General features: G+C 47.8%; 2 protein-coding genes across 13 annotated transcripts in view; both read left to right on the forward strand.

The window, feature by feature from the left end:
- Positions 1-9,929, forward strand: part of CLIP1 (CAP-Gly domain containing linker protein 1) — a 61,735-nt gene extending 51,806 nt beyond the window's left edge. For 6 of the 12 annotated variants that reach the window (XM_072936084.1, XM_072936087.1, XM_072936088.1 and 3 more), the window contains 5 exons: positions 2,122-2,174; positions 4,243-4,263; positions 6,686-6,803; positions 7,060-7,219; positions 7,329-7,483. In XM_072936084.1, the coding sequence (XP_072792185.1) occupies positions 2,122-2,174; positions 4,243-4,263; positions 6,686-6,803; positions 7,060-7,219; positions 7,329-7,483 (507 nt within the window). Of the gene's footprint in view, positions 1-2,121; positions 2,175-3,964; positions 4,102-4,242; positions 4,264-6,412; positions 6,481-6,685; positions 6,804-7,059; positions 7,220-7,328; positions 7,484-8,133; positions 8,140-8,255; positions 8,381-9,000 lie in introns of those variants that run through there. The other 6 variants (XM_072936085.1, XM_072936092.1, XM_072936093.1 and 3 more) reach the window with 4 other exon arrangements.
- Positions 9,930-10,552: 623 nt separating this feature from the next.
- VPS33A (VPS33A core subunit of CORVET and HOPS complexes) lies at positions 10,553-19,179 on the forward strand. The gene is made up of 13 exons (XM_004176423.6): positions 10,553-10,687; positions 10,784-10,849; positions 10,920-11,047; positions 11,474-11,663; positions 12,444-12,560; positions 12,919-13,093; positions 13,783-13,976; positions 15,607-15,733; positions 15,901-15,968; positions 16,435-16,572; positions 16,932-17,069; positions 17,227-17,395; positions 17,798-19,179. Exons 1-13 carry the CDS (start codon positions 10,586-10,588, stop codon positions 17,989-17,991), a joined length of 1,806 nt encoding a protein of 601 aa, XP_004176471.2. The 5' UTR covers positions 10,553-10,585; the 3' UTR covers positions 17,992-19,179.
- Positions 19,180-19,267: the final 88 nt, after the last annotated feature.

Consider the following 19,267-nt stretch of genomic DNA (forward strand, 5'->3'; position numbering starts at 1 on the left):
TGGCAGTGAAGGATGTCCCACAGCAGGATTGCCCAGGGGCTCCCAAAAATCCAGGCAGTGGGCAGGAAAGCAGAACACAGCAGAGCTCAGGCTGCAGAGGGTCTGTGCAGGTACCTGTGAGATGCATCAGGAAGGGGCAGACACGGGATTGGGAATTTTGAGCTGTTGCTGTGGTAACCACATAAATTCTAACAAGTGTGTTGTCAACTGGGTTAGACAATCTGTGGCTGCTTGTGACACACTTTGTAAATTTAATGAATCCTGTGTCATGAATGATTTATCTGGACATCTAAAGGTTAAAGTGTCTCATGCCAGAGATGCTGAGGGAGCTTTTCTGTATTGATCTGTTAATAATTAGCTGATTGTAATTAGTTAAAGAGTCACATTCAGATAGATACTGAGCTCAGGGAACTTTCCTAGCCTCAAATTATTTGTTGTGGCATTTTGGGAGCCTCAGGCCTGCTCAGGCATTTGAAGTTCATTGGAGAAGGTGTAGAAATACCCAGCAGCTCACCTGGCCCATCTTTTATTAACAGTGTGCAAGGTTTGCTCCGAGGGTGCTGAGTGTGACTGTAGAGAAATACCAGTGCTGACAGAGGACAAGGAATCCAAAAAACCATCTGGGAAGTGTAATGGGCAGGAGAAGAGTCCACTCACTCTGGAGATGTGCAGGAAGCCAGGTGTCAGAAGGAGGGTCTGGAGAAGCTGCAGCTCCTGGGGACTCATTTCTCAGACTTGTCATATTTCTCCCTTTCTGTCAGCAGTTTGTACAGATGTCAGGAGTTCACACAGGCTGCCTCTGGGCAGGGAACAAGACACAAACTTGGAATCAGGGGCTGCTCTGGTGCTGCTGGTGGAACTGGGTTTTGACTGGGTTTGACCTGCAGGAAAAGCTTGGCCATACCCCCATAGTGCCTTGATGCTCTGCTCTCCCACAGTGGTCACTTGCCTTGAGAGACACATCTTGATTTGCTTTAAGAATTGTTTATAGAGTCTCTCTACACCCTTCTAGTATCTATTTTTTGTATCAATAAAGTTGTCTGATTAGGCCCAGTAAAACAATCCTGGTCAATCCCAAACCTGGAGGGTTTAACAGCACTGCAGCACAGGGGAGGAGAAGGGAACTTGTCAGGAATTGTGGAGGAGATGGCTGCTCTCAGTGAGCTGCATTTAGCTGAGAGCTGGGGGCTGGCAGACACCCTGCCTGCTTGAGGGAACTTGTTTAACACCTTCTGTGCTGAACCTCAGGATCTGCTAAGTGCTGAAAGAATTCCCTGTGTCAGGGACAGGAGCTGTTGTCAGGGCTCTGAGGTTGCCATTATAAATGTATGTGTTCCTGACCCTGTGGATGAACCCTGGAAGCTTGTGAAATCCCACTGGAGCCTGTGCTCAGGGAGTTCTGGTACAGACAGTTCTCAGAGCAGTAATTGCTGACTTTAGCCTTTGAATAAGAAGAAAGGAGGAGATGGTGAAAAATAATTCATTTGCCTGAAAAATACTTGTTTTCTTAACCTTTCCAGAGGATCATTTGCCCCAGTATTTCTGTGTTGGGCTTTGCAGTTTTGTTGCTTTGCATTTCCTAACCCAGTTTAGACCCAAGAACCAACAACAATAATTTCAGCTGAATGCTTTGCAGGTTTTAAGGGCTTAAGAGTGGCCTCACCGAGTTACTGGTTCAGGATGTGGTAACAAACACCAGACCAACAGCTTTGGGATCAATAATTCATCTCTGAATAACGGGGCAGTAACAAATACGGGTCAGTGGTACAATGATCCAGCACAGCAAGCCCAGCAGTTCCCCAGTGCTGGGCTAAAAGTAATGGCCAGGCACACAAAGGGTTCTTGGGGGATGTGTGGTGGGTCTGGAAATATCCTTTAACACTGGTCCCACCTCTGCTGTGTGCACAGCACATGGAAATGCTCATAAAGCACCTCAGACCCTCGCTGTACATTTTGTGTTTGGGTGCATGTGCTGTGCCAGTAGAAAATCTGCTGCTTTGAGGATCTGGGGACTCTGCAGCCTCTCCCACGTTTATTTTATGATAATGATGCTGTGATATATCACACTGAGGAAATAATCTGTAGTGTATTAACTGGAGTCTGTCTGTACTTGTGTTTCAGCTGGAAGAGGAGAGATCAGTACTCAATAACCAGTTATTAGAGATGAAAAAGAGGTAAGTTGTTCCTGCTGACGTGTGTTTAACCCCACAGTCCTACAGAAATGGAACACAAAAACACTGCTAAGAGCTGTTCTTTTCTGTTGTGTCATGGTTAAAAGTGCTGAGTTGTTGCACTCATTGGATTGGAAGCATCCACATTTGCTTTAGTTCCACACCTCCCACCTTGTGGTAATTCTAATTTGCAGTGACCAGTTTAATGTTTGGTTTTAGTCTGCTCTGAAATGTTGGGTTGTCCCTCAGTCTTGATAAAATGTGTGTGCACAGATCTGACCTGGTGAGATCTTGAAAAATAATGGAGAATACAGTGATGCTGAGGAGGGTTTTCAGGGGAAAAGGGGAAAAGGAAAGAAAAGTTTCTGAGCACTTGCTGCTCTCATGGTTTCGGGCTGTTGAGTTCCTTGTGGGTTATTGCAGTTCATTCAGCACTGCTTTTCAATGCCAGGAGATTTGTCCTGGGTGTTTGGGGCATCCCTTTGTAACTGCTGCTCAGGGAAAGGTCCCAGATGACAAATCTGAGTGTCTGCAGTGTGTGCATGGGAAGCTGATTGGCCCTTGTGCCTTGAGGGAAATGGGGGCTTTCCAAAAGCAGTTACATAAATCCTTCGAGAACAACACAGCTCCCCACGACACCTCGGCTGTTCCAGGAAAAACAAACCAACCCCTGCTAAATTTCCTGGATTTATAATGGTCACAACAAAGAACAGTGAGTGGCTTTTGGGTGTTGATGCACATCCTTGGCCACTCGGTATTCTCACTGTTCCCTTCCTCATTCCCTGCCACTCTGTTCTCTGGGAGGGGGTTCCAAAGGCCAGCAGGTACATGGGGTGTTCCCCCAGCCAGTGCTTCCCTAGGGAACGTCAGAGTTGGACCACCTGAAGCTCCAACTTTAAGCAGCCTCACGAGCTGCATCACCAGCCTGTTACTGAACATGTTTGAAAATGTGTTTTCAGTAGTGTGACTCCTGGAGGTCACTTGAGGAGAGGAAGGAGGGAGTGGGGACCAAGTCATTCAGTACTTCCCAGCAGTTCTGTTTCACAGAGAACACTTTCAAAGACAAACTCTTTGTAAGTTCTACAGAGGAAGGTGTGTGGCTCTGATCTTCCTTCTCCTGTTTTACTCTGGGTGAGCTGCCTGAAATAATTCAGACAGTAATTAAATCAGTGAATTTTTCCATGACTTTACCTTCAGTCAGTTACACTGAGATGCCCCAGTTTGTGACTGGCTTAATCAGCAGTGTTGAATAAACTGCAATAGAAGAAGAAAATGAGCAACAGGAGCAGCCTGGCTGAGACTGCAGGCACTGGGGCTCAGAGACATGTCAACATGTGGCATCAGTGCTAATGAAAAAGGTTTGGCTGAATAAAGAACTAATCACGTAAAAATAATGAGAAAAGTCTCTGAATTCCCAAATTCCACAGAATTTGGTGATGGGAAGATGATAATTTCCTCCTTTTGCCTTAAGAACTCGAGCTGCTGAACAAGAGCCATCTTTGTGTTTCAATTAGGTCAAATCTCTGGGGGTGATTTTCTCACCTTCCTTCCACCCCCAGGAATTGTCTCCCACTGTTTTGGCATCCCCTTGTGTGAGATGATCCAGCTGGGAGTGGCAGGAGTTTGGTGTTGATGGATCGTGGGGGGTTCCTGTGGCTCAGCTCTGGGGTTCAGTGTGGGTTGCTGTCTGACTGTCTTTGAGCTTCACTGTTTATCAATACTCATTTCATTCCTCTCTCTTCCCTTTCCTGCCCTTACTTCCTTTGCTATATCTGTGTGTCTTTAATGGTAAGACTCAAGAAAGTCTATCCACGTTACAATAAATAATTTTTTTTTTTTTTTTAGTAAAGTTGTTGTACATATTTTGGCTGCCTTTGTCCCTTGGTGTCTTGCTTTTGTTTTGTAAAACACTCAGCTATATATATATATATATATAAAATAAAAAAAAGTCTATATATTTTTTACCAAAACAGAAAAAGCCCTTGGTGCAAATATTGTTCTTCCTTAAAGTATTTTGCATTTGTACTCCATGTTTCTAACATGTGGTTCTTGTTATCTTGCATTTTTAAAGCTTACCCAGTAGCACTTTAAGGTATTTGCTTCATTCTTAGAATTTCTTATTTTTGTAGTAAGGGAAGAATCTGGGTGATTATTTTTTTTTCTAATGCTAAACTAAAACAAACCCCTTTCTCCCACAACTTCTACACACTGCTCAGTACATGGCTTAAGCTTCTCAAGAAAGTGAAGTTTTAAAATGGCTTTTAAATGTAAAAGTCATTTTTATTGTTTTGATTTCCCCCCTGCTGGTAAGTAGATGTTTTGAACTTGAATTAGCAAGAAAAGAGTTTAAGTTCACTAAATTTTTTTTACAATTGAAATAAATAATTTCCACAAGATTTTCCTTGCAAGCTCTCCCAGTGCAGTTATTTCCCATTCCCACTGCACACGATGCTCCCAGCAGCAGCCAAGCCTCTGCCTGGAAGTGACCTGTGATCCACACTTAGGAATCAGCATTTTTGATGATCCAGGTCCAGCATTTTTGGGTCCCCCACTGGAGCAGCTCCTGGAGAGACTGTCCAGGGAAAGGAAACCCAAAGCTCCAGCACAGGGACCTTCTTCCCCTCTTGTTTTCTCTCTTCTTTTCTTCTCTCCTTTCTCTCCCCTTGTGTTTTAGCATTCAAGGCTCCTGTATTGAGTCTGTAAATATTTTATCTCTATCCTTACAATCTGTTTGCCTTTTTCAACCACCTCAGCGTTGTGCTGGTTGAAGCCAAGCCTGACAAATGGCAAATTAACCATATTTGTGCCAAAAGCATCTGTTTGGTCCTGATCTCTCCATGAAGATCTGACCAAGTGGAAACATTGGCTGAATCACAAGCTCTTGAGCATGGGCTGAGTCACTGGGGTTTCATCTGCCCTTCCCAGCTGTGTGCACAGCACGGGAACGCTCGGGAGAAGTCTCGGGTGCAGCAGAGCTTGTGAGCAGCAACTTCCAGATGTGATTCCCAGATGTCCTCAGGGTTTACTTCCCAGCAAATCCTGGATTTGCAGCTCTGCTCTGTCAGTTTGCTCCATGGGACAAAGCACTGAGCAGCACGGGAGAGGCAGAGCGTGGGGAGCCCTGCGGGAGAACACGGAGGTGGCTGTGGAGCTTTGAGTGCTTTGCTGGCTCGGGGTTGGCCATGGGGCACTTTCCATGCCAGTGCCCTTTTGGGTTTTATTAACAAGAATATAACTTGTATTTGAAGGCAAGATCTCACAGTCTGCAAGTTGTGTTTCCACTTCTGTTGATTCTCTCATTGTAAAAATATACCAAAACCAAATCAAATTTTGGTTCTTGTTTGGTAGCTGCCTCAGCTTTTCTAAACCCCAGATTCTCCACTTGCTGCTTCCATTCCTGAGTACAATCTGAACAATGAAAGAATTGCATTCATTGTGCTCTCATTGCTGAGTTTATCTCGAGTGGGTGAGATTTCCCGTGTTTCATGGCCTGGGTATCGTGGCTCTCACTAACTGTAGGTACCACAGAGATGGAAACTTTGCCATTTGAGCTCGATAGCTGTCCCCTGAGCATCCTCCCACGTGGATGGGCCCTGCTCCTGATCCCTCAGCAGTGCTGGGGAGTGCAGCGCAGTTCAGAGCCCCTGCAGGAGCTCAGAGCCACTAGCAGCACTGCTGCCTGCACTGAAGAGCCAGTTCCTCTTGGAGAAAAGTTAATGGTTTGAAGTCACTTTTTCATTGTTTTCTTTTTTAACCAAAATCTTTCAGCTTGTAAGGAAATTTGTAGCAATGCTCCTCCCATCAGAGGACAGTTCCTCACTGTGTGTGTTCTGTGACCTGTCAGGAAGATCAGCTTGCACCAGTGTGAGGGTGTCACAGCAGTGGTGCCTGTAGGCAGAAGTTGTATCTCTGTAAGATCCATGGAAAACATTCGGAAAACTGGATATATGTACACAGGAGAGAGTTGTGCCTGCTTTGGAGGATTTCTTTTTAACCCTTCTCCCATGAAATAAAACAAATCCCATGTGGTTTCTCCATGTGCAGGAAATGATGATGTTACTGAAATTAGTGAGGACCAGCTGATATTTCCAGCCTCATCCATGCTTTGCATGACCACTTGTACAATGAGCTTTGCATGCCTGTTTTGTTGCTTGATAGTAATTTTCAAGAAGTAACAAAACTCTCAAGTTAGGCTTTGTGCAACATTGTGCAACATGTTTGTTTATCCTGTATCTCCCCAGTCTGTTAACTTGCTCCTTTAAATTCAAATGGATACGGTGCTATGCAGATTCTGGCATGTACTACCTAGGTAAAGTTTTTGCTTTGTTTCCACAGTTGTAACACCTGAAATGCTTGTACATATATAAAAACTTAGTCAAGTGGTAAATTGTAATTTGTTTTTTAAGAACCACTTCTGACAGTAGTTTAATACTTGAAATTAAATGAAAATACTTTAGGCCATTACAGTTACCCATTCATTAGATGACTTCTGGTTTTACTTGGTTTTCTTTTAGAGAATCTACTTTAAAAAAAGAAATTGATGAAGAGAGAGCATCTTTACAGAAATCCATCAATGTTACTAGTGCCTTGATCACACAAAAAGATGAGGAACTGGAAAAACTCAGACATGAGGTAAAAGAGTAATGGGTGATTCCTAATTTCATTTAAGTTGCAGCCAGAGGCTTTGTGTGCTGGCTCCTGAAGAGCTGGCTGATGATTTTTCTTTTACATGGCATAGTTAAACCTTAGCATCTTTAGATGCCTGTGCTGAGCCAGGTGACTCCTGGCACATGTTTTGGTGGTTGTTCAGCCCTTGCTTGAAGGGCCCTGGCCTTGGTGCTCTGGCTTGGTGCTGGATGGTCTAAGTGTTGTCAAACAACTCTTCCAGATCACGGTGCTCCGCGGAGAAAACGCTTCTGCAAAAACCCTGCAGTCAGTGGTGAAGTCCCTGGAGTCTGACAAACTGAAACTTGAGGAAAAGGTGAAGAACTTGGAGCAAAAACTCAAGGAAAACAATGAGCAGCCTTTAACTGTAATGAGCCCCTCAGGTAAAGCGAGAGCCACTCCAGTGTCCTTGCCCTCACAGCCTGTGACATTATTTCTGACCGAGCCATGGCACGAGTCACATTGTACCTTGTTTGGTTTTTCCCTTTTAAGGTGATGCTGCTACCCTGCTTCAGGAGGAAATTGCAAGAGAGAAGCAGGTATTGGATGTGCACATGAGCATGCTAAACCAGCAGTGGGGCCTTAGGAGAGGGGAATATTCCAAAGACAGTCTGTACCTGACTGGGTTTTGTCAGTCAGGATTTTAACTGATTTATCCTGTAGCCCCTCAGCTTCTGAAGGGAAATATCAGTGACAGTAAATACTAAATTAAGTGATGAGTGATACTGGAGAAACAAGGGAATGTGAGGAAACAAGCAGGAAGTGAGGATGGCAAGTTGTGCCCTGCAGCCTGTCAGAGGTACAGCCTAGCGCATCACTCACTGCTCCTTGGCCTTCCCAAGGTTTCTTGGAAGTGCATGAGGAAAAGCTGTGGCCCACCTGAAGCTGGTGCTTGCCATCTTGGAGAAATGGGCCCCTGGGTGCCTCTGAGCTCTGCAGTTCTTCCTAACTGCAGAACTGTGCTCAGAACAAGAGGTGGCAGCTATGGAGAAGGAAGGTGCTCAGCTGGCACAGGAAGATGTGATTTGGAGTAGGACAGTCACAGTGACCTCGTGAAGTGCTGCTTCACAGGGGCCTGTGCCAACAAATGCCTAGAAAATATGGTTGGAATAGAATCACCTTCTGCTCATGATAAAGCCTTTGTTAGATCACAAATGTCAGGCACAGTGATTAAAAAATCTCCTTCCCAGTTGTGCAGCCCCCAGAAGTGTCATGAACATACAACTAACCACCAATCTTTTTCTGGTTTTCTGCTTCTCTGGATTCACCTGCTGATGGCAACCCTTCCTTCCACCAGGGCGAGGTTGGTTCCACTTCTTTCCTCCCCTGTTAATTTCCCAAGTGTTCCTTGGTTACGTTGGGCTGGGGGAGGAGCCATCCCCCTGCCCCTCTGACTCTCTTTGTCCTTGGCTCTCCTAGATCGACTTCCTGAATTCAGTGATAGTGGATCTGCAAAGGAGAAACGAAGAACTAAACTTGAAGATACAAAGAATGTGTGAAGCAGCCCTCAATGGCAATGAAGAGGAGATAAATAACTATGACAGGTACAAATCCTAAAGGAAACCTTGGCTCTTGTTCTGGGAACTGTTGGTAGAGCTGCATGATGCACCAGCCTGATCTCAGCTGTCAGGAGGGACAGACAGAGCTTTCCCTGGAGTTTAGTGGTTGAATCCAGCCTTCTCTTTACACTGTGGTGTAACTGGGGGTGCAAATAGTGCTTTGTAGCTACCAGTTCCAAACACTGATGTATTGTGACATGTGTGTTGTATGACTTGGTGAATCTGGCCCTTTCCAAGTGTAGAAGTCTTTGCTCCCAAGAGGCTGTAGCTGTGTTGGGATGGGAAGAACCAATCCAGAGAAATAGAACTAAAACCTATTTGATGTGTCATGATTTCAGCTCTCTTAAGGGAAAAGAGAAACTCTTTTACATGTGTTTCTTTTAAATACCTCTGTGCAAATACCTGCATGAACAGCAGCTTGTTCAGTAAATATTGGAGTGTAGGGGATGGTGGGGCACAGCAGGGTGGTGCAGAAGGGTTTGTATCCTATTTTTGGTTGAGCTCTGTGGCATTTCCCGAGTCTCAGTAACCACGAGCTTGCTGCAGGGCCGTGGGCCCTGCTCCTGCGTGACAGACACTGACTGGTGCTGGTGCTGCTCTTGCAGTGAGGAGGAGAGCCTGTCCAAGAAGAAGCCGCGTCTCTTCTGCGACATCTGCGGCTGCTTCGACCTGCACGACACCGAGGACTGCCCGACGCAGGCGCAGGCGCTGGAGGAGCCGCCGCACTCGGCGCACCACGGCAGCCGGCGCGAGGAGCGGCCCTACTGCGACACCTGCGAGGTGTTCGGCCACTGGACGGCCGACTGCAACGACGACGAGACCTTCTGATGGCGGGACAGCCCCGCCCGGACCTCTGCAGCACCAGCAGCGCCTCTGCTGAATGTCAGCACAAGGGACAGAGAGCCCTCGCTCCCCGCTCCGGAATCCCTACAAGCATAAATATTTTGATCTTCCGCTAATAAATATCCCCCGTCCCTTTTTAACAAACTTCAGTGAAAGATAAATAAATGATTTAACAAGTGACTTTATGCTGTTTCTTCCCAGGTTCTGGGTTTGTCCCACCCTTAACAGGAAATGCCCCTGTGCTGTTGGATCTATTGGTGGGAAAATATGTATAGGAATGAAGCACTAGAGTTATATTAAAGCTTATTTAAATACCTTAAAAATATGCTGTTAATTTTCATATTTGCACTAAACCATTTTAAGGCTGAATTTGTACATTTAGATTTTTAAGCTTTTTTTTGACACTGGACTGAGTTGAGAAATATTTCATCTTTATTTTCATCTACTCCTTTGATTGCGATGTCGCTCGGTGCCGTGAGCTCTGGGTTGTGGTTTGGTGTGAAATGTGGAAATGACGCAGGTAAGGAGCTGCTAGGGGTTTTTGGAAACCTGTATTCTGTGCATACCTGTGCACACCTGAAACAGTCTGTGGGCCATCCCTGTTTTGCATTCTTTGAGCTTCTATATAGTGAGTGTGGTGTGTGTGTGTATATATGCATATATATAATAAAGTTATATTTTGGAAAAAAAAGTGTTGTCTCTTCTGCATTTCTGTTCAGAGTGTGAGTGGTTCTGTGTGGGGACAGCCATGGCCAGGGCTGCACTGTAAATCACAGAATCCATCAGCTGGGAAGAGACCTCAGATCACCAAGTCTGTGACTGAGCACCACCTTGTGAACATGACAAGTACTGCCCAGGGAACTACCGAGTGCCACGTCCAGTCCTTACTTAAATCAGGGACAGTGACTCCACTGCCTCCCTGACTGGTTTTTAATCACGCTTTCAGTGACGATGTCCAACCTGAGCCCCTTCTACAGCTTTAGGCCATTTCCTGTCCCTTTCCCTGGAGCACAGCCCGACCCCCCGGCTGTCCCCTCCTGTCAGGAGCTGTGCAGAGCCAAAGCGACCCCTGAGCCTCCTTTTCTCCAGGCTGAGCCCCTTCCCAGCTCCCTCAGCCCCTCCTGGTGCTCCAGCCCCTCACTGGACGGAGGGCCCAGAGCTGGACACGGTGTGGCCTCAGCAGTGCCCAGCGCAGCCCGGTGGCAGTGGCCGCGCACCGCAGACGCACATGACACACACATGACACACACACACATGACACACACATGACACCCACCAGCCCGCTCGCGGCCCCGCCCGCGCTCGGTGCGGCTGCGCGGCCCCGCCCCGCGGTCAGGCCGGGCGGCCATGGCGGCGCACCTGAGCTCGGGCCGGGTGAACCTGACGGCGCTGCGCGAGGCGGGGCGGCGAGAGCTGCGCGAGTTCCTGGACAAGTGCGCGGGCTCCAAGGTGGGCACGGCGGGGCCGGGCCGGGCCGGGCCGGGCCGGGCGGGACCCGCCCGTGCGGTGCTGTGGCCGCTCTGATGCCGCCGTCCCTTCCCGCAGGCCATCGTGTGGGACGAGTACCTGACCGGCCCCTTCGGGCTCATCGCGCAGTACTCGCTGCTCAAGGTAAGCGCTGGGGGGCGGGCGGCCGGGCCCGGCGCTGCCGCGCTCTGCTGACGGCCGTGCCTCCGCGCAGGAGCATGAGGTGGAGAAGATGTTCACGCTCAAGCCGGGCCGGCTGCCCCCGGCTGACGTCAAGAACATCATCTTCTTCGTCAGGCCCAAGCTGGAGCTGATGGACATTATCACGGACAACGTGCTCAGGTACCGCGGGCAGAGACCGCTGTCAGGAGGGGACAGGTGTGGCCCGAATCACCGTGTGGTTTGTTACACCTGTGCAGGGAACTGCAGCACTCTGTGGCCCACACCTTGGGCAGGGGGGTTTCACCTTGGCTGCAATGCAGAGGGTGTGTTCCTCCCTGCGAGGACTTAACACTCCTTCTAATTAGCTGGAATGAGTCATGCTTGGATTGCTGCGCCTTTTGGGAGCTGCAGGGCAGCCACGTCCCCCTGCCCTGGTGGCAGGGCTGTGGCTGCACAAGGCTGAACACCAACACTCAAAATCCAGGAGTCGGCAATAACCCAGTGCAGCGTTCCTGTTGTGTGAATCCAGTGCCCCCTGCCCGTGGTCTGTGCTGCTCTGTGTGCAGTGAGTGACCGAATGCTCTGCTCCTGCCGTGACTTTTGCAGGGAAGACAGAGGCCGCTCTCCGCAGAGGGATTTCCACATCCTGTTCGTGCCGCGCCGCAGCCTCCTCTGCGAGCAGTGGCTGAAGGAGCAGGGCGTGCTGGGCTCCTTCATCCACCGCGAGCAGTACAGCCTGGACCTGATCCCCTTTGACGGAGACCTGCTCTCCATGGAGTCCGAGAGCGCCTTCAAGGTGCGCACGCGCCTCGTCCTCGAGGAAAAGCAGAAAGTGTTTTTGTGCTGGATGTTGGTGCTGGTGCAGCAGCTCTCAGAGGGTCTGTGAGTGACCTGCACAAGGAAAAGCCTTGCAGAGCAAACCTGGCTTGATCCTGAAGCCTGAACTTCCCTGTGTGTTTTCATACTAAATGCTGAAGAGTCACTACACCGAGCTGCACCCCAGTTCCTCCAGCTTCAGCTGCTGGTGTTACTGTCACAAATGGAGCATTCCTGAGGCTTGAAGCACTCACTTGTCACAAGGAGCCAGCATGGTTTGTGTTCCTGCACAGCCAGGGAGCTGTGTGTGATGGTTCTCACTGCACTGAGCAGTAAGAGCTGTCACATCCCAGCTGCATGTCTTGCACTCCCAGAGTGCTGCATCCAAGGACAGAACAGTTTGGGAGCTTCTTGGCCCTCTCTGTCCTATGTGTAGCCCAGAGGATGAGTCAGGGCTTGTAGGCTGTAATGAGGTGTTGGGTGCTCACATTGGTCTAATTAGCAGGAGAGAGTCCTTCCAGTCACTTTCTTTTACTCCATCAAACTGGATTTGTGTCCAGAGTTCAAAAATACTAGAGTCTAGTCATCAAAAAAATTATTTGATGTAGTGACAGCACAGGTAATAAGGTCCATATATGCCAACAGCCATAGTTTGTCCCCAGCCTGTGTCTCCTCTGAACTGTTCACATAGTCCCTGCTGTGCTGTGGAGGCATCTGTATTGGATTGACACCCCCCATCAGAATCCCTCTTGTTCTTTAGGAATGTTACCTGGAGAGTGACCAGACCAGTCTGTACCATGCAGCAAAGGGGCTGATGACACTGCAGGCTCTCTACGGAACCATCCCGCAGATTTTTGGGAAGGGCGACTGTGCTCGGGTGAGGCTGAACAAATGTATGTTGTTCTTTGGAACTGCCTTAAGGAGTATTTGGTTAAATGCACCTCTAGGTTTTATTAATCCAGCCATGACACCTGCACATCCTTTTTGCTTCTCTCTGGTCAACCTGTGGTTTAATTGGTATTTTTTGTGGTGAGGGAGCAGCTTGAGATGAATGCAGTGTTTTGGACATCACTGTCTTGCTGAACTGCAGAGAGCAGCAGAGAAGGACTTTTGTTTTCTCAGTCTTGTCCTGCCCCATCCATCAGCCAGTCTGTACCTCCTGCCATCCCCTTCCTTTCCCAGCATCGACCTGCTGTGGCCTGCACCCTGACCAGAGCGATGCGATTTCCTTGCAGCACGTGGCCAACATGATGATCAGGATGAAGCGTGAGTTCCCTGGGAGCCAGAATTCCATATTTCCTGTCTTTGATACCCTCCTGCTGCTGGACCGCAACGTGGACCTGCTGACCCCGCTGGCCACGCAGCTGACGTACGAGGGGCTGATTGATGAGATCTATGGCATCCAGAACAGTGAGTCCTGTGGGGAAGGGATGGGTTTCCCATGTCCTGGGGTGGTTGCTGTGTGTTGGGTGGGTTTGTGCTTCACTAAATGTGATGTGGGAGCAGCTCAGCTGAGATCAGTGTGGGGTTTGTTCAGTCCCGAGCTGGAGCCCATCGAGATCCACTCTGGCTCTTTTTGCCTGGGAAGGGGAGCCAAGTACAGTCTGTGGTTACTGAAGGGCATCTTTTGGGTGCAGGCACAGTGACACAACAGGGAGTGTGTGAGTGGGAATGTTAGTGTGTGCCTTCAGTGTCCATCCTGCCCGGATCACGTGCCACACTGAGGGGACAGGGACAGTTTGTGAAATGCCATTTTCAGAATGCTGTCCTGCTCTTCAGGGGGTAAGAGGAATCCAGGGAGGCATTTATAGGCTGTAATCCCTCCTGCTGGGCTGGACTGGCTGCTGGGCTGCCTCCAAGCCTCTCTGAAAGCAGGGCAGCTGGCACTTGGGTTCTGATGTTTGTGTAGGTCCCTGGCTGAGTGCAGTGACCTCCTTCATTAACACACAGGCACTGAGTGGTTTGAGTGTTAATATTGCTTTGCTACTCAGAGCTGTTTCCAGCTCACATTTCCAGGACACATTTCCACAGCCTGCTGATCGTAACTTCTGCTGATGAAGTTCCAGTCCTTACAAGGGTTATTTCTCTTCATTTGGTAGCTTATGTGAAACTCCCTCCTGAGAAGTTTGCCCCGAAGAAGCAGGGGGAGGGTGGGAAAGATCTCCCCACAGAACCCAAGAAGCTCCAGCTGAACTCTGCAGAAGAGCTTTATGCCGAAATCCGAGACAAGAACTTCAATGCTGTGGGGTCAGTGCTGAGCAAGAAAGCCAAGATCATCTCAGCAGCCTTTGAGGTGAGGCCTGTGTCCAACAGTGCATCAGATAATTCACCGTCGGTGTTCAGCAGGGCTGGGACTGGCAGCTCAGGCTGCTCCCACACAGTAATCCCCCATCCAGAGAAAAACCAGGAAGCTGTTCCATTCTGTTCACCTGCTCTGGGATGAGGTCAGCTCCACTTGGACTGTTCTGAGTAGGTGTTGGTCAAATCACCTTTTAAGAAGCTTGCAGTAATTTGGATCCTAATTTCTGCCCACACTTCTTTTCTGGGGCTTTCCTTTTGCTCAGAGCTTGCCTAATCCAGGCTTGTGCTGTGTGAGCCCATAGATTCCATAACAGGAATTGCTCTCTTCAGTCTGCAAGAGTTGGGTGCTGCTTCCCTCTGCAAGAAGCCAAAGGTGATTTTTAGTATGCTGATCAATTCCACTTGGCTGCTCTTTGTTACCTGTTCATTGAAAGGTCCTTTTGCCTTCAGGAGAAGGAGAAAGACAAAGCTTTAAGCAATAAAACACCAGAATGTTCTTTCACAGAGTATTATGGCTGGCATTAAAAATAACAGAAATGTGCAAAAGACAGTTGTCATGCAGGAGGTTTGAACTGTAAATACATGCTTGTATGTCATCTCAGACAAATCTGGAGAGCTGTGTGGGGCACATTTGTGGTTTTGTTGAAAACATCCTGTTGATGATTCATAAAGTGAGATCCCATATCTTATTTTTCTGACCTCATGGGGACTCTCAAGAGAACTTGTTTCACTCTTTGTATTTCCTTGGTGGGGCTTTTTTAGCCTCTTAACCTCTGCCACATCTGAGACAAGGTAGTGGTGCCTTAACTGAAACATTGAGTGCTCAGCCTCATTCCCCAGTGCAGCTCTGCTTCTGCACTATTAGTGCTGGAGGTGCTAAAGATGGATTGTTCATAGTGCTTGTTAAAAAAAGAGAATTCTAAGAAATTGTCGGCAGTAATAGGTGATAATGAAACAGCAGCGTATTGGCAGCATAGGGTTTCTTCAATCACAGGCTCCATCATGACTCTCCTGCCTGCACTTGCCCATTTAAATCCTTCACAAATGAGTCAAATTATTACTATTTTTATTCCAAGTTGCAGCAAGAGGCAAGTAGCCCAAATGCAGTGCAGACCCCTGGAGCTGAACACTGCATGGTGCTTCAGCACATCCTGCCTCAAAACCTGGCATGTTGTTGCCACCAAGCAGAGTGAATGGCAGACCCTGCCAGCCCAGTTCCTCAGCACTTTTCACTTCTGCTCCAAGGGTCTCCCTCCCCAGCTCTGACAGCATTGGCCTAGAGCTCCCTGTCAGCCAGCAAAGTAATTCCTCTTTGTGTGAAAAAGGGAATCTTCCCTGGTAGGGAAATTGAGGAGCAGCTAGTGATGGCGGGAGTCAGACAAATGTGGATAAAATTATTTACGACACTGGGATAATGGACAATAACAGTCTAATGATGTTGCTGTATTACTTGCTGCCTCTCTCCACGATCCAAGTGCTGTTTCAGGTAATGCTGTGACTTCAGTGTAAGCATCTAACTCTAACTCTCTCCAGGGAGTGCAGTAAAACTTCTTAATCATAAAATGATCTGTTTGGTGTTACTAACATGAACAAGGCCTAAGCCAAGTGATGCATTTTTTCAGGAAAGGCACCACGCCAAGACTGTTGGAGAGATCAAGCAGTTTGTGTCCCAGCTGCCTCACATGCAGGCGGCCAGGAGCTCACTGGCAAACCACACCTCCATCGCAGAGCTCATCAAAGACATCACCAGTGAGTAGGAATCATTTAGATCCAGCAGGATGCCTGGAAACTTGATGGACATCACTCAGCCTGGCAAAAACTGGCTTTGCTCCATCCAGTGCATCTCTGCTGAAATGTTAAATGTGAAACATAAGCTGTCAGTTGCTCTTGTATTGATTTTCATTCTTTCTCCAAAGCATCTGAAGATTTCTTTGATAATTTAACAGTGGAACAAGAGTTCATGTCTGGAATAGACACAGACAAGGTAAGTAGATAATGGCAATTAGCCTCTCTTACATCTTCAAAAAACATTTTTAAAATTTGTTTAGGTTTTTTTTTTGATTTTTTTTTTTTTTTGAGAGAGGAAACATCTGATCCAGATGATGTCCAGTGAAATGGATCTCTGAGTTACCTATCACTGCTGTGCACAGCTGGGGTGCTTGGCCTGTTCAGGGGCACCCCATGCTCTGAGATATCAGTGGAACACAGAAGATGGCTAGTAAGAATTTTTCAGTGCAAAGTCTGGCTGCTGAGTGAGGGACTGCTCTAGGAGAGCCCAGGTGCAGCCAGTGCTGAGTCACTGTTTTACAGATGGTCCTGAGCTGCCTGCAGAGCAGCTGCTCCTCTTTCTTGCTCTTTTGGAGAACCAGGCAAACCAGATCTTTCTTTCCAGGTCTGATGGACACTCTTAACAATTCCTTAAATATTTTCTTATGTATTTTATTTAATAGGTTAACAATTATATTGAAGACTGCATTGCTCAGAAACATCCATTAATCAAGATCTTGCGTCTCGTTTGTTTGCAATCCGTGTGCAATAGTGGGCTGAAGCAGAAGGTTCTGGACCATTACAAAAGAGAGATTCTCCAGGTTAGGCTCTAACATTTGGAGGAATAAATTCCTGAGAAAATCCACATCAAATCTTCGGCTGTACACTTCAGTTCTAGACAGACACATCTTACAACCAAATAATGTGCACAGAGAGAGCAGTAGGCTTCTGTTTGGGCAGATCCTTGGGAGGTGCTTTTGTGTGTTACAACATGTACATACAGAGGTTTATATCACTTTTTACTAATATTATTTAAACACTCTAAATTGGATATGCTCTAAAGAGATCTTAACCAAAAAGCTTTTTTTAAACAAACATCTTTGCTTTTTTTTTTTTCTGTTTTAAACACTGGTCATGGGTTATTGCCATGGTAATTAAAGGTGACTTCTTCATATTACAGACTTATGGCTATGAACATCTATTGACCTTAAACAACTTGGAAAAGGCTGGGCTCCTGAAACCCCAGACAGGTGGCAGGAATAACTACCCAACAATCAGGAAAACGCTGCGCCTGTGGATGGATGATGTTAATGAGCAGGTAAAGTGGCACCTCAGCAGCACACATTGCCTCTCACTACAGAATTACATGCAGGAAAACCTCCTTTTTTATTCAGTGTTAGTGATTTCTTTGAGTCTGTTTTGCAGCAGGAGGTGGCACTGACCTGCTGTCCCCTCCGTGTCTCTGTGTCCCCCAGAACCCCAATGACATCTCGTACGTGTACAGCGGCTACGCCCCGCTGAGCGTGCGCCTGGCCCAGCTGCTGGCCCGGCCGGGCTGGCGCAGCATCGAGGAGGTTTTGAAGATGCTGCCAGGGCCCCATTTCGAGGAGAGGCAGCAGCTCCCTACTGGCCTGCAGAAAAAGCGTAAGTTTGGGTTTGTTTTCCTGTGGTTTACAGGACAATACATCTGTGAGCAGGGAGTGAGGCAAACTGAAATCAGGACAGGCAGAGTCCAGGTCTCTGTGTCATCCCCTGTCCCACAGCAGTGTTAGATTGACCCAATCCTCCTTTGACAAAAGGTTTAATTCTCATCAGAGTACTAAAATAAACCCTAAACTTACACTGTGATTTTAATAAGTAAGAAGAGGGTCAGCATCACTCTCAAACAGAAATACATCCTGTAGCAACCCCAGAGCTGGGAGCAGGCTGTGGATTTCTGTGTCCAAATCTCTAATTCAGATCATTTGAGTTTGACTGACAGTTGTGATGCAGGGGAGCTGTAAAAATCAAACCAAGCAAACCTGGACCTTTTTTGTGAACCCACAGGTCAGCACGGTGAGAACAGAGTGACCCTGGTGTTCTTCCTGGGCGGGGTCACGTACGCAGAAATCGCCGCGCTGAGATTCCTGTCCCAGATGGAGGATGGAGGCACAGAATACATCATTGCCACTACAAAACTGATCAACGGGACAACCTGGATCAAATCCTTGATGGAGAAACTGGAGCCTGCCCCTTTCTAGGGAGTGTGAGAGGGCCTGTGTAACACAGGCACGTCAGCTGGGACAGCTGCTCTGTTGGAGAAACACGGCAGTGAAGGAAGCTCTCCTGGGACCAGCTCGTGAGCAGTTACCCTCATCCCTTCTGCACTTGTGTTCCAAGTGTCTGTGGAACATCCCAGCAGACAAGCAGGGTTGGAAGGCACTAATGATAAACAGTGGGGAAGAGAGAGATCCCTGCCCATGGTCTGACCTGGCAGCCAAGGGCTGGGGCAGCAGGAATGGGCCCTGGTCCTTGTCTTTGGCGAGTTGCTTCTTTTTTTCTTTCAGTTTAGCTTTGGTGGGAGATGTGATTTCTGCTTTTTACCCCCCTAAGGTGCTGAGGAGGCAGGATGTTCTCTATTCCTGACCTCATACCACTATTCCCAGACTGTTTGTCTCTCTCTGGTGCCTGATACATTCCATGGATGCATTGGATGTGTCAGTCAGAGATCTGTACACAGCTATACCTGTGATCCTTGAGCCTTTTACTTCACTTGTCCCCTGAAGGGATCGCTGTGAGGTGACTTCTTTGTCCTAGGTACACCCACCTGACTCTGGAAAGCTCCTCCAGAGTATGAATGACATCAGTGTGTCCTGAGTTTATGGTTGAAGACACACAAACACTCCCTGTGTGGGGGCCAAAAATAGCAAGAGCAGGGACCCAGTAAACAGTGGGTTTAAAACAGACACTTTTTTCACCCCCTGTTCAGTTATAAACTGTGGGAGTTGCTGTCACAAGCTGTTGTAGAGCTCAAACTTGTAAAATGGAATTTTCCATGGGCTTGGTGGCTGGGCCCTGGGCATGCAAGAGGCAGCTCCTGGCTGCAGAGGGGAAGGCAGAGCGGGGTCCTTGCTGGTGCCTGTGCTGGGCTGGGCACTGTTGGTGTCCTCACAGCCACTGGGGACTCTTCCACACTGCAGTTCACTCTTAAAAAAGCCCACTCCTCACCTTAAATCACTCTCTTAGCAAACAGTTCTGCCTTAGTTATCATGTATAGTATGTCCCTCCGTTTTTCCAAGTTGTCACAGCTGTGACTGTGGGTTTTGGTCTGTTTTATTTTTTAAGACTGAGGTCTGCCAAGTCAGACCCTGCGTGGAGCCCCTCTGTTTAACTCCAGCTGACTTATTAGAATAAAATAAAATAAAGATGTATTTAATCTTTTTTTGGAAGTGTTTGCACTCTCTCTTTTCTCTAGAATACAAAAATAAAATAAAGCCCTGCACTGTGATAATTGTATCCTTGTCTCCCTGTCCCAGG

Source organism: Taeniopygia guttata, chromosome 15 (genome assembly GCF_048771995.1).
Source record: "Taeniopygia guttata chromosome 15, bTaeGut7.mat, whole genome shotgun sequence".
Lineage (NCBI taxonomy): Eukaryota > Metazoa > Chordata > Aves > Passeriformes > Estrildidae > Taeniopygia > Taeniopygia guttata.